The 15,309-nt window shown below is 33.9% G+C and overlaps 1 protein-coding gene and 1 long non-coding RNA gene across 2 annotated transcripts in view; both read right to left on the minus strand.

Moving 5' to 3' along the window:
• AGTPBP1 (ATP/GTP binding protein 1) overlaps positions 1-15,309 on the minus strand; it is a 177,147-nt gene that overhangs the window by 41,132 nt on the left and 120,706 nt on the right. Inside the window, exons 18-22 of the mRNA XM_008573809.1 lie at positions 13,123-13,267; positions 10,201-10,322; positions 9,106-9,235; positions 7,808-7,939; positions 2,042-2,218 (exon numbers count right to left, since the gene is read on the minus strand). Of these exons, the coding sequence (XP_008572031.1) occupies positions 2,042-2,218; positions 7,808-7,939; positions 9,106-9,235; positions 10,201-10,322; positions 13,123-13,267 (706 nt within the window). The remainder of the gene's footprint in view (positions 1-2,041; positions 2,219-7,807; positions 7,940-9,105; positions 9,236-10,200; positions 10,323-13,122; positions 13,268-15,309) is intronic.
• LOC103591371 lies at positions 7,131-7,664 on the minus strand. Its single transcript, XR_550566.1, has 2 exons — positions 7,574-7,664; positions 7,131-7,406 (listed from the first exon to the last, which is right to left on the minus strand). It is a non-coding gene; the product is annotated as an uncharacterized LOC103591371 (long non-coding RNA).

Raw genomic sequence — 15,309 nt, forward strand, 5'->3', positions numbered from 1 at the left:
ACCAACAGTATCCCAATAAGCAATGTAAAGTTTACCAAAGGTTAAATGTTACAACATAAAACCATTAAAATGGGCTGTAAATTAAGATGCTGTGTATCATTTACTTTTCAGATAAAAATGAATCTGTAAAATACATGAAATTCTTACACCAACAAAAGCTGAAGGTGTTGATGAGAGCAGACATCATTAGACGGAAGGTATCATAAAACAGCTTTTCAGTGACTGGGGTGAATGAATTCCTACAGCACATGGTAAATGAATAAAAGGAACTGTAAAAACTTACTCTACATGAAGCACATGCATTTATAATGTTTTTTTTTTTTTTTTGGTTTAAATAAAGAGTTTGACCATCTCCCAAATATTCTAAGAAATACAACCTAATTGATTTTATTGAAACATTTATTTGCCTTCTCAATTTAAAAGTTTTAGAAGGGCTATGCCTGTTTCTGAATTAATTTATAGAAAATAAAAGAATATTTACAGCCTAAAGTTCAGTAACATAAAAAAATTTTCTAAAAAGTAAAGTCTACCAATTTTTAAAAAAATATATGTTATGATCAAAGCCTTGCATTTTAGACATAGAAAAATATTGGCTTAGTAAGAAATACTTCTCTCCCTAAGGGTTTTAAATCAACGTATAAACTAAATCACATAAAAGAGAAATAAATATTTATCAGCTCTCCATTTTATTTTTTAAAGTTCATATATATTTATATCTTAAAAAACAAGAGTAACTTTTTAGAAAACTGGTTTAACATTTTATGTTCCAAAATATATTTTATCTTTATTAAAAAATCTTTTTTCAATGACGAAGCACACTTATCAAAATACAAACAGAACGTTTTTTAAAATCCAATGAAAGTCTATCAGTGGAATCCAAATATAGCAACAAAGCCCTACTATTTTATGTTAGAGACGCACCCAAGTCTCAACTGCCCTGACTACTACTTTCCCCACTGCCCAGAGGCCAGTTTCAGAAACAGTGATGCTTTAAGACGCCTTCTCCAGCCTAACTACATAAATTACCTCTTAAAAGAAGAAGTAATTTACAGTGTGTTTCCATAAATCACATACCCCAAGGTTTTCTCCTAGGAGCCACCTATGTTCTTTTTTTTTTTTTTTTAAACTGGCTGATATGGGGCCGGCCCAGTGGCGCACTTGGTAGAGTGCGGCGCTTGGGAGCACGGAGGCGCTCCCGCCGAAGGTTCGGATCCCATATAGAGACCGGTCGGCTCACTGGTTGAGCGCGGTGTGGGCGCAACACCAAGGGTTGCGATTCCGTTGCTGGTCGCGGTACGGGCGCGACACCGAGGTTTGCGATCCCGTTACCGGTCATGAAAAAAGACAAAAAGGGAAAAAAAAAAAAACTGGCTGATATGGAGATCTGAACCCCTTGACCTTAGTGTTACAACACTGTGCTCTAACCAACTGAGCTAATCAGCCAGCCATCCTATGTTCTTAAACAAAAGTGATTCTCAAGTTTTTTCCCATCTCACACATTTATGGAATATGAGACCCTTAGCAAAAGTGGTCCACTAAAGCAATGATTAGGGGACAGGGATATGCATTTAAAAGTCATACATTAAAAAATCTAAATATAACAAACAAATAATATAGATATAAACAAATATAAATTAAATACATTTTTAAATGTATAGAAATAGACTTATATCCAATAAATTAAAAAAATAGAAAATTTTTACTAATAATGTACTACTTGCACAGCTTAATACTAATTAGTATGTAAATGTGTATTCCATTGTGCTTTCTTAAAAATTATGAATGTAAATAGACTCAAAACACCGATTCCTAAAGATCCCAGGTAAGCTATTTAGTTCAGAGAAGTAAAACAAAAACAAAAACAAAAACAAATACACTTGTTCTTAAAACTGCATATGATTCAATTTCATTATTGCAAATTACATATAATTCAATAAACAAACATAATATTTAATATATACTTGAAAACCATGGGATTATATATGAAAGGAAAGGAAGTCTTCAAATATTTTTTATGCCTAGAAGTCCTAACATGTTTTACCTTGTATTTTCCCTGATCACAGCCACACAAAGTACTCTCCATGGTATAGCTTCTTTGTACTCCTATTTCCCTCCAAACTACAACACGTGCTGTGGATTCTTTAGATTTTTCCACTACAAAGCTACAGCTGCTCATGCAAAATGCTGGGGCAATATGGCTCAGTACCTTAGGCAAAGTCTGTAAAAATAAGAATGATAATTTTAAAAATAAGAGGGATGTTTTTAAAGATTTGTTTAACTTTTAAAAATTTTGATAAAAGCACAGTCATTACAGCAGGATCATGTGCATCTTCTTGTTATATCCCCTGCTATTCAAACATCAAAACAACCCTCTTGCTAGTTTAAAATTTTCTGCTTTACTACATAATAACCAGTTAGAAAACCCAATGGAAGAAAGGATCACATTCATAGTAGAAGCCAGTAGCAGAACAAAAACATGTAAGAAAAGCATGTTCGAAAAAAGTTTAGTCATGAAAGATTAATTGTGAGATTTAACAGTATAAATGTCAGTCATCCCTAAATTAATCAATAAAGTTAAGACAATCACAATCAAAATACCCCAGAATTTTTTGTAACTTAAAATTATTCTCAAGTTCACCTGAAAGTATACACTGGGAAATTCTGGGAGGAAACGGGCTATGACTAGTGAAATAACACAACAGATAATAATCTAGACCATATGTCTAGAGTACGTGAAACTGTGATACTGAGGCAGGAATAGAAAGATCTGTAGAAAGAGAGTTCAGAATTGGAACCAAAGGTATTAAAGTTATTATTATTAGAGGAGAAAAGATTGATCATTCATTAAATATTGGCACAATACTGAACTGGATAGCACTGAGAAAAACAATCTGAAGATGCTCTTCATCAAATTAAATTCTAGCTGGATTGAGGATTTAAGCTTAAAATAAGTAAAATTTTAAAAATGAAACTAAAAACAGTAAACAAGAAAGCATATTACTATCCACCATAAATGAAAAAATTAGAAAATATTATTTGTAATACATACAAACAGTTCTTATTTTAAAAACAATCATAATTAGATGACCAATACAAAAGTAAGCAGACAATATGAGAAAAGGCTATTTGAAAAGAGATCATAATTGGCTAAATATATGTAAAGATACTCAGCTTCATCATACATTTATAGATATGCAAATTAAAATAATCAGATAGTATTTTCTCCTGGCAAAGAAGATAGTACAATGTAGTAAGGATGTAGAGAAACAGCACTATCATTCACGGTATTTGGGAGTATCAATATGTACAGTCTTTATAAAGGACAATTTGGCAGTGCTAATCAAATAACCACCAACAGAGAACTACTGAACAAATTTCAGTACGCTCATACAGTACAGAAGTACACAATGGAAATCTTGTATAATGGTTAAAAAGACCGAGACAGATCCAGAGATGATGACCTGGAAATATGGCCAACAAACATTATGTTAAAGCAAGTTGCTGTGTAGTGTTTAAAAAAATAAAAGCAGACAAAAACTGCAAGTACTGTCTGTATATACATTTAGGAATGGATGTGCTTAGAGGCAAGTAACACAATGGTAAAACCGACTCATTAGTGTTGAGGGTGATTGGGAGAAAATGACTTTCACTTACCACTTCATTTCTGGAGTGTTTCCATTTTTTATATAATTCTAATCATTTTATTTATTTGGGAAGGGGAAGAAGAGAGAAGACACCAAACAGAAAATGTGCTTTGAAGTTCTGCTAAGGGTAGTGATATGTCACTGAAACTTTTGTGGAAAATGATCTGGGGTGCTTGCTTAGGTCTATCTATTGTAGAAGGGACACAGGGACAAAGTGGAAAGCACATAGGACCTGAAGCAACAGCTTCAGTCCCAGGCACACCACTTCTTGCAAGGCCTAAGGCATGTCAACCAACCCAGAAGTCTCAGCTGACTCATCTGTACAGTACCGGTGATAATCCCTACCTATGTCACAAAGCATCGTGAAGCTTAAACAAAAAATCAACATGAAAGTAAACCAAAAGATATGAGCACTATCCAAATAAGGTAATACTATTGTTAGATGTTTGTCTATACATACAATTAATTCATCTATTCTTTCAACAAATATTTACTTAATGCCTATTACGTACTGGGGATACTCAGTAAACCAAAGAAATAAAAAGTCCTAATCTACATTACTCGTAGTCACCTCCTCTTCAGGAATGATGGTCTACTATCTATAATACTTAGCAATATTACAAAGTGCTTAAAAAGCTAATAGTTATTTTAATAACACTAAATCATATATTTTATTTCAATAAGGTGAACATCACCGCATATAATAACAAAGGTTAGTTTCTTCAACTTTTTGAGCTAATTTTAAACTTAGAGAAAAGTTACAAAAATAGTACAGAGAATCTTCATATATTTCTCACTCGGCTATCCCAATGTTGACATCTTTTTCTGTCTTTCTTTTGGGAGGGGCGGGGGCTGGCCAGTGTAGAGATCTGAACCCTTGACATTGGTGTTATCAGCAGCACCAGTACTAACATCTTAACATAACTACAGCACAATATCAGAACAAAAACAAATTAACAGTGATTCAATTCTATTAACTAAACTACAAATTTAACCAGTTCATTAAGTTTCACCAGCTATTATTTACATTTCACAAGTTTTTCTAATATCTTCCTTCAAGATCCTATCCAGAAACTCACACTGCATTGAGTTATTATTTCTCCTTAGTCTCCTGCAGTCTGTAACAGCTCCTTAGTTTTTCTATATCTTTCATGATCTTCACACTTCTGAAGAGTACTGATCAGTTATTTTGTTAAATGCCCTCAATTGAAATGCCATAATGTTTTGTATTTTTCCCAAAAACATAAACACTTGCACGAAAAGGACAAAGGAGTACTATGATTTATCAACAGAAACACAGCATTTATGTATATTTATCCATCATTTCCCAAACCATCTGCAAAAACAGGTTCCATATGGGGCCGGCCCGGTGGCACACTGCTACAGTGCACTGCTTGGGAGTGCGGTGGCGCTCCCGCCGAGGGTTCAGATCCCACATACAGACCGGTTCCCGCTCACTGGCTGAGCGAGGTGTGGGGGCAACACCGAGGGTTGCGATCCCGTTGCCGGTCCCGGTCCGGTACGGGCGCGACACTGAGGGTTGCGATCTGTTGCCGGACACGAAAAAAAAGACAAAAAGGAAAAAAAAAAAAAAAAACAGGTTCCATAGTCAGAATAGTGCCCCTCAAAGACATTCATGTCCTAATCCCTAGAACCTGGGATTTACATGGCGAAGGGGACTGTCCCAGATATGATTCAGTTAAGTATTCTGGGATGGGAGATTATCCCGGATTATCCAGGTGGCGCCAGTGTCATCACAAGGACCCTCATTAGGGAAAATGGGAGGCAGAAGGAGAGAAGGTGATACTACAAAGTGATTTAATTCCTGGCTGGAAAGGATCACAATGCAAGGAACACAGCAGCCCCTAGAAGGGGGTGGGAGGCTGGGGACAGAAAAACGTTTCTTGCCTAGAACCTCCAAAAAGAATGCAGTCCTGCTGATATCTTGATTTTTAACTTAGTGAGACCTACATCAGCTCTACAGAACTGTAAATTAATAAATTTGTATTGTTCTAAGCCCCTACATTTGTGATAGTTTGTTACAGCAGCAATAGGAACTAACACACGATCATAAAATTGTGGGAAATGCCCCACTTTCACACACACCCCAATAACTCTGGAAATGTACAAAGCTCATTAGCATGTGAAGATTCTGAAGAGTCCTAAAGACAAGAAACAAAGTTAATGGTGTCGAATGCAATTACCAGACATATCTGATCATAAAACTATATGGGGATGGGGGAGAAAACACCTGTTAACGTCTTGAGAAATGTACTTTGGGAAAAAGTGCATTATTCATTCTGTCTAACCTACAACATCATCTAATGCTTCTTTTCACAACAAAACCCAGAGAACGAACAAAATAAACAAACTTGGGAAGAGAGAATTAATGAAATGAAAAACTTGAGATCAAAGATAGCTAATTAATTTTATCTCTTACAATGGGAAAACATGTCTTGTATTTACCCTCCCATGTCTGCCTGCCATTCATCCATCCACCTATCTGAAACTATTGCGTACTCATGGTGAATGAGGCACTATGTCATGCAGTAGCAATGTTCTCAAGAGTAAGCATATCAGACATGATTGCTAGGCACATGGAGCATCCTATCTAGTATAAAGAGAAACACGTTAATCAAATAATAACATACAAAAAGTTAAAACTATAATTCTTAAGTGTCATGAAGAAGAGACAATCTTGCGAATGTGTAGTCTGATTTCATATGATAAAATAAAAGGAATGACTAGGGAAAGGGATGGGGGCGTTCTGGAGAGCAGCACACAGAAGGGCTCTGCGTGTGTGCTCTTTTGTCTGGCTTTCTCCCGTTCTCTGGGCTTCTCACTAGTCTCACTTTCTTATATTGTTGATCTGGGACTAAACATTCCCATTTTTCTTCTATATCCCTGAGCTCTGCTAATCTGTTTCCTTCATTCAATACAGCTTCTAAACTCTGAAGGTAGAGTGGCAGTAACATTTATTGAATGTTGACACATGGGCTGTTTTACATACGTTCTTGGGCTCTCCACCTTTCTTCTGCGCTTTGTCTCCCTCTTGGATTTAATTTCCAAGCCTTTCTCTTCTTCTCTTCCATTTTGGCAAGAATATCTTCCAGTAGCTTCCAGAGAAAGGCAATTTGTGAGGCAAGTGTTTGAGACTTCCCATGTCTGAGAACATCCTTTCTTACTTTCACATTTACTGATAGTTAGGACAGAGTATAAAATGCATAGGTTGGAAATCCTGCTGAGAATTGTGAGGGCACTGCTAAACTAAGTTTCTGCTTCCTGTGTTGCTGCTGTAATCTTTTGTAGGAGGATATGAAACTTGTAGAAATTTCTTCTGAAAAAAGTTAATAGCTTTCCCATGCACCATCAATGATCAATTGGAGGTGGGCAGACATGTGGGGGGAAAATCCCATTCCCAACTGCAACAAAATTAATAAAGTATTTGTATTTGGAAATAAGTCTAACAAAAATAGCACACCTATGTGGAGAAATTTTATATCTTTATTAAGAATATAAAAGACTCAGTTGAACAGACACATAGGCAATGTTCGTAGATAGCAATGCTACATATCATCATCATAACAATTCTCTCCAACTTAATTTAGATTCAACACAATTCTGACCCAAAGTCCAACAAAGTTTACCCATGAACTCATCCTAAAATTCACAAGAAAGAATAACAGACAAAAAAGAGCCAGGGCAATTTTTTAAAAGGATATGAAAAATTTGCCCCACCAAACAGCAATACTAATTATAAACCTACAGTAACTAAAACAATGTGGTATTCAAAGAGATAGAAATAAGAATAATTGCAATACCAGAGAGCCTTACATCACACACATCCAGGTGGCAACACAGTACGCTAACAGACAGCTTCATCAAATCCATAGAGGAAGGATGTGCTGTCTAGTAAATGGTGCGGAGACAAATGGTACACCAGGGAAAATAAAGGTAGATCCCACCACATCTCACACAGAAAATAAATTCCAAACAGACAAAAAATCTAAATGTGATAAGACAAAATTTAAAATGAAAATGTGAAATAAAAATGGCAAAATGTCAACATTTACTGAATCTGAGTGGTGTATATATATTAAATTATTTTCTGTACTTTTACACGTTTGAAATTCAAAAACTCATGAATCATCCATAATAATTACCCTGTATCCTATATCTTCCACAACATCACATGAAGTTGCGTTATCACTGGTATGCCACACTGTCTCTTTGATGCTGCAGCCATACATAAATACATTCTTCTTTCGGGAATGGCCATGATAATCACAATAAACCTTGAAAAGATAATATATTTCAAAAATTAAAAGCCTTCAAATTCATATATTGTCAAGTAAAGGTAGTTAATATCAAGCCAATGAAGAGGTCTGTGTTCCTTGGCCTTTTTACTGTAACAGAACCACTGTTTAAAAAGTAGAACCAATAAAAGTAATAATATCTAATTTTGGAAAGGATCTATGATTAATTTTAGAATTGCTAAATCCTTTGAAGGTCCTCTATCAAGCCACAAGTTCCACTCTTTCTTTGTACTTATATTTAAAAAGATAGTAAATTCAATTATAGTTCAAATCTATAACTGCAGTCATCACTGCCCCAAAGGGTTGTTAAAATATTCACCTAATTTAAAGGAACATGAAAACACTCTTAAGAAAACCACAGTAAGAAAGGGTACGGTTTCTATTTAATTTTTAAGAGCATCATTTTAAAAATGAAAAATAAAGGTCAGACTCACATGTCAACTTTACCCTTCTATCTTTCCCAAAAGATTAAATTAAAAACTAACATAACAGAAACATTCTAATCAAAAGCTGGTGACAACAGAAGGAATATACACATACAGTCCACACAGTCTCACACCACGCCTCTACTACACTTCTAAGGTGTGTATTGGAGACTTAACAGTTCCAGAGCTGACTAAAAAACTCAGAAATAACCTTTTACTAGTTTGAGAATCTGGAAGATACATATTGTTACCTTAGTGTTTTTCAAATCAAGAAGTTAAATATCTAAAACTTAAGCAAAAAACTAAACAAAAAAGTATAGGACTTACGAGAATTATGAGAATTCTAAACATTCAACCTGATAAAATAAATATATAGATATACTGTACTAATTTGACACCTTAATTATCATACAAATGACTGATAATAGAAAAAGACATTTTAAATAAATTGCTTTTGAAATTTTTAACACTTAGCTCTACGAGAATTATGAGAATTCTAAACATTCAACCTGATAAAATAAATATATAGATATACTGTATTAATTTGACACCTTAATTATCATACAAATGACTGATAATAGAAAAAGACATTTTAAATAAATTGCTTTTGAAATTTTTAACACTTAGCTCTTACAACCATAATATAATGTACAAAATACTAAGTCATTAATCAACAAAAACATTTGACTATACAAAGTAAAAATAAATACTGCAACTTACCAGGGGTAAACGCTTCACTGCAGCCAGGTATTGTAACAGCCCCTTAGCATGATAAATTGTAGGATGTAAATCTGGATTTGGACTTTGCCACTGCCTGTTCAAATCCTCTCCACTTAAAGAACAGCGGTGACTACATATGTCAACACAAAGACAGAACAACATTGGTACCAATAAAGCCTTATATATTTATAAGATATATGATTTAATATTATGATTCCATTCCACTAAGTATTTCAAATAGGTGTAGATAGTGGCTCAACCGAATGCATATTATATTAAATAAACATTTATTGAGCATTTACTATGTGTAAGATCTTGTGTCACATGCAAGTAACTGTGGTAAGCTTTCAGATTTATAATCAAAATTTTCAGGCTACAGAAAAAAATTAATTCTCAATTATGGGGTTTTGTTCCATACTTCATCAAGTTTATTAATGGTCCCATTAATGGTCACATTTTCCATTCTAACTACATAATAATCATATGCTATACGCTAACATTCTCTACCTTGAGTGCATTCAATATTTTGTAAAAGTGCTATCTAGGCCCTTCTGAGAAAGACAAGTACATGAAAAGTATACATTCTTGTAAAAATTCAAATATACTTTAATTTATTCATACATACTAAGTATTAAAGACATTAAGCAAAAACTTAAGTAAACAATAAGAAGGTGACAACAGAAATATAAATACAATTCTAACTGGTCACTATGCTTCTGAATTTAAAGTAGACATTTCAGTTTCACAGCCGTAACATTAACTATAAAGAAATTCTATCTTTTTTAATTCAATAATTTCCTAAAATATAAGAAATATCTATGCTATGTCTACTGAATAAATAAGATATGGTACCCTCATCTTTGGAGATGCTCATCACAACTGGAGTAAATCTCATCTTTCTGAAGCACTACAAAGACCTTGTCAAACTGCCAGAAAAAATTTACTGTACTAACTATAAGCTACCTCTGCTTAAAAAGTAATTATCTTCCAGTATTTTCAGTCTAAAGAATTCCTTCTGACAGAAACTACAACCTCCTCATATCAGGAAGACGTTAGCAGATGGGGCTGACTTTCCATATCAGATAGTAATTAGACTCTGGCATTGCTGTTATAGTCACCAAAGGACAGCTGTTTCCAGACAAGGTTTCACATAGGACATCTTTTCGAAAATAGATTTGCTGAGGATTGTGTGTTGATTCCAATTTTTGAAGATGCATCTTGATAAAAATTTAAAAGCAAAGTATACAATCATTTTAAAACTCCGTATGATAATATCGAAATAATGCATCAGGATCTCCACATAACTAGAAGTGAATCAGATTCTTAAACCCTTATCCAAAACCCTCAGGGCCAGATGTAGTTCAACACCAGTATTTGGGGAACTTGAGAAAGGTGATAGAATGTGTATACCATTAATTGTGCAACACCACCAGCGGGTCAGGGCAGCAGCCAGTAATAAATGCATTATTATTTGTGCAGCAAAACATATAAAGAGTCAGCCTAAGTGGAATCAATATTCTAAATAAGCTCATATCAGTTCAGGTCAGGCTTTGCTACTGATGAGTTACAAAAACTCTTTTGGTTTTCAAAGATTTGTGAATTTTGGAATTGTGACTGTAGACCTGTAATAGCAACCTGAAATTTGAAGAATAAAAATCATATAGCACAAATTTTCGTAAGAACTTCTTGTCTTGATTTCAAGATTAAGACAGGCTCATTGTAAAATGTCTGGAAGACACAGTACAAAGAAAAAATTTAAAACACCCACAACTGTACTGCCTAGATTACTATTAACAAATGCAATGTATATAAATAAAACCACAATTACATGTAAGACATTTTATAATACAATTTTATCACTTAGTAATTTATACATACACATATATTCATAAGTATGAAGACTATACCATATCATCAAATATGTTAAATATGTTTTTTGAAAACACAAGTTTTAATATATGGCTATACCAAAAATAAACTGTCCAATCCCTTATCTTTACATACTTAATTGGTTTTCAAACTTTTGCCTATGTTTTTTCACATAATCACCATTGACTGAGTGTTCATTATTTGCCAGAAACAGTGCGGAGCATTAGGGATGTAACAATGAACAATGGACCCTATCCTAGGGAAAATACAGAATGCTGAGAGAGCTTCTAACGAGGGGAGGGGAGCCTAGCCAAGTCTGGGCAGTGAAGAAAGGTCGTCTAGAAAAAATTGCATTTTATACTAAGATCCAAAGGATGGGTGAAGGGGACAGAGAGAAGCACTACAGGCAGAAGGAAAAGTATACAGAAAGAACACAACATAAGACAGAAAAAGGGCATTTCAAAGAACTCAAAAAGATTCATTATGGCTAGACCAGATAGAACAAGGGTGAGAAATACAGAGAATCTGGTACATAAGGGAGGGCCCAGTAAACCAATCTTTCCCAAAGAACAGTATACCTTCTATTGGTAATTGAAATAACTAAGTGATAGCGGATAACCTTCAAAAAAAGTTTAATAGGTATATATATTTTACTGTGAATTAGAAAAAGGCTAGTACATTAAACCTGTGATTCCTTGGATATTAACTTAGGACAAGGATAAATTTTAAAGAGTGAACCATTTTAAAGTCTATTTAAAGATAAATATTAAATGAATAATAGTTCAAACAGTATGTGGATATGGCAAAAAAAATGAAAAATTGTCAAGAAAGGACAGAATGAACCATGGTAAGAATTTAAGACTTCACACAAAAGGGCAAGAGAAATCACTAGAGAGTTTTAAGCAGAGAATTTACATGATGAGATGTGCCATAGAAGAGCCCTCCGGCTGCAGCTGGAAAAAAGACTGATGAAGAGGAATAGGAGCAAAAGTGAATCCTAGGACACCAGTTAGAAAGAGGCTGGCAGAAGTCCAGGTGAGAAACAATGGTAAAGCCTGGAAAAGGTCATGTAATGGGGCTGGAAGAAAGTAAGAGAATTCAAAATATACTAAAAATGTAAGATGAGTCAAGAACAACAACATATAACCAGGCAAATAAAAATGTTTAAGTTATATTTTTATATTTGTTCATATTTTCCTAGGATACATTACCCCAAAATAGAACTACTAAGTCATTGTGTATTCTGATGCTATGTAATTAGCACCAAGAGCTACCTGACGTTACACCTTGACTGTAGGTTGTGACCTTTAGTAAAATACAGTGCGGCTCATCTGCTGTTCGCAGCCTTCTGCTGTACAGACCGAACTTTTCTTTCATTGTCCCCTCTAATATTTGGAAGGTTCTTTCTACTCATAGTACTCCAATTTTTTTCCTGCTAAATGGATCATACCTTCATGATCCTTAACCACTATAACAGATATTCTGTATGGAGAATAAATCAACAACAGCTGATCATTTAATTACTTGATTTAGTTTGTTTAGTTTTGTTTTACAATACAAATATTCAAAAATCTCAAAAGTACAAAACAACTTTCATACTCCATATTCTAAGGAATCTGAATCTAGGACTACATAATGAAAACATTTCCTATAGAAAATTTTTTCAATTTTTCCTACAGAAAAATTCAAATTGCATTTACATTTTTTTATTGTTACATTGTCTATGAGAGTCAACGCTTCTGGTTAACCAAGTAGAAATCTCTCCTACTTAAAATTTGTAAATCATGGAATCTTGGTTTCTACAAAAGATGGTAAGTAAAAATCATGTCAAATTTCCTTAGCACCTCTTTCTATTAAAAAAAAAAAATAAGGACCACATTACCATTTTTCTCCCTTTAATGTTTTCAACAAATATTGTAGTATTTCCTAAAATCTTCAATGCTGAACCTTTTCTTATTTTTTTAAGATATTTAATTAAAAGCAACTTTTGGGGGCTAGCCAGTTAGCTCAGTTGGCTAGAGTGCAGCCTTATAACACCAAGGTCACAGGTTCAGATCCCCACAACGGCCAGCCACCAAAAAAAAAAAAAAAAAAAGCAACTTTTCAATATAATAATACTCATAATACAATTTAATTTAGAGTTCTCACCTGTAAAGTTGAATAGGTATATGGATAATGATAAGCAAAGTAGCAAACATCATCTTTATGTGGAAAATTGACAGTGAATGTAATTGTATAGTAGGATTTTCCCTTTTGTCCACCTGCAGCTACCGAACTTCTTGAGAAGTGATTTCTGCAACAGGAAAGCAACAGGAAAGACATATTTATTTCATCCACACAAAAATTCTGATTAATCTTCTACTTTTATTAGATAGAATTTCAGGGGAAAAAAGAAAAATCCCAACCTGTACAAAGTTTAATATAAATACCCTCTAAAAACAGAGTTAGGGGCCGGCCCGTGGCTCACTCGGGAGAGTGTGGTGCTGATAACACCAAGGCCCCGGGTTCGGATCCCATATAGGGATGGACGGTTGGCTCCCTGGCTGAGCGTGGTGCTGACAACACCAAGTTGAGGGTTAAGATCCCCTTACCGGTCATCTTTTTAAAAAAAAAAAAAAAAAAAAAAAAAAAAAACAGAGTTAGTATTAATGAAGTAGTTAACTGTTATTAGCCAATGACCTTACTTTGCACTTCTTAATTTATTAATTAAATGGAGATAATACTTTACAAATCAATAACATTTTTAGAACCCCATTCTTTGAGAGCCATACATGTTACTGGATCTAGGCAATGATTATCAATGGCTGCTACAAACCATTAGATGAAAGGCTGATCAACACCTTTACAGTAGATGGATCAGGCCACAATACCTGAATTCACTAATCAATCTTAACATTAACAGATAAGAAATAATCAGAGATGAGGTTTCCTGATGTGATGCAATGAATTCTCGCCAAAAATCAAATCTGAACCTGAAGCTGATCAAGCTTCCAGATCTAACTACCGATTTATAGAAAATCAGATAGAAAATCAGAGATAGAAGAATTTGTTAACACCACAGGGATGTAATTAGCGAGATCCAAATGTGAAAAATCCTTCATGACAAATAATCCAGTTTCTTTAACAAGTGAATGAGAAATTTTTAAAAAGAGAAAAGGGGAGCCTATAAATTAAATTAAGAGACAAAGGACATATCAACCAAATATCAACAAAAATCTCATGCAATGTGTGATCCTCAGTTGGATTCTGATTGAAATAAACCAACTATAAAACAACATTTATGAAGCAATTAAGGAAGGAACACTGGATATTTCATCATATTAAGGAATTTTCTTAATTTTTCTCAGGTGTAGTAACGGCATTACGGTTAGATTGTCTTAAAAGGTCTTTGTATTTATGGATAAAATATCTAGAATAAAGTATTCTAACAAATAGAATATATAAATATTATAATCAAATAAAATATCATGCTTTAAAGATTCAGCATGAAAGTACAGCTAAAACAAAACTCAACATGTGCTGATAATTATTGAAACCGGGTAATGAATACATGGGACCTCATTATCCTATTCTCTGCTTTTGTAAATGTTTTTTTTTTTTTTTTTGGCTGTCATTTTTTATTTATTTATTTTTTTTATTTTGTCAATATACAATGTAGTTAGTTATTGTGTCCCATCACCGAAACCTCCCACCCTCCTCCCTCTCCCCCTGCTTTTGTAAATGTTTGAGGATTTCTATAATAAAAAGTTTTTAAAACTACACATTACTTTCCAGACTTTAAATATTGCTGACATATGCTGATTTAAATATGCTTTGTCTACCAACTTAATTTCAAAACTTCTAAATCATTTTGTATTACTCAAGCCACAAACTGAAGAAAAACCAGTGCCTATACGTGCTTTATTCACGAACATAAATATTCAAGGTATTTTCAAATCAGTATAGTCTTCATTAACTGAGTCACTGTATCTTGAATAGATACCCAATAACAAGGTGTTAAGGATTAAGGAAAATGCAAAACAAATTCAAGAACTAATCTCTGCCAACTCTTTTTTCCCCAAAAGGTTAATATCTAATTGGAGAGGTATTTATACCACACCACATCATAGCTATATGACAGTATACAGGTTATAAACCAGTAAAACATACACTAGCTCATATATTGGTGGAAGGTAGTTTTAATTAATTTTAGAGATAATACAAACAAGCATCAGAAGACTTAGCTGATACAAAAAGTTAAGACAAAAGAAAAATAGAATTTAATCCTTACTATCTTTTTTTTTTTTTTTTTCGTGACCGGTAAGGGGATCGCAACCCTTGGCTTGGTGTCGCCCA

The sequence above is a fragment of the Galeopterus variegatus genome, unplaced genomic scaffold (genome assembly GCF_000696425.1).
Source record: "Galeopterus variegatus unplaced genomic scaffold, G_variegatus-3.0.2 Scaffold965, whole genome shotgun sequence".
Classification (NCBI taxonomy): domain Eukaryota; kingdom Metazoa; phylum Chordata; class Mammalia; order Dermoptera; family Cynocephalidae; genus Galeopterus; species Galeopterus variegatus.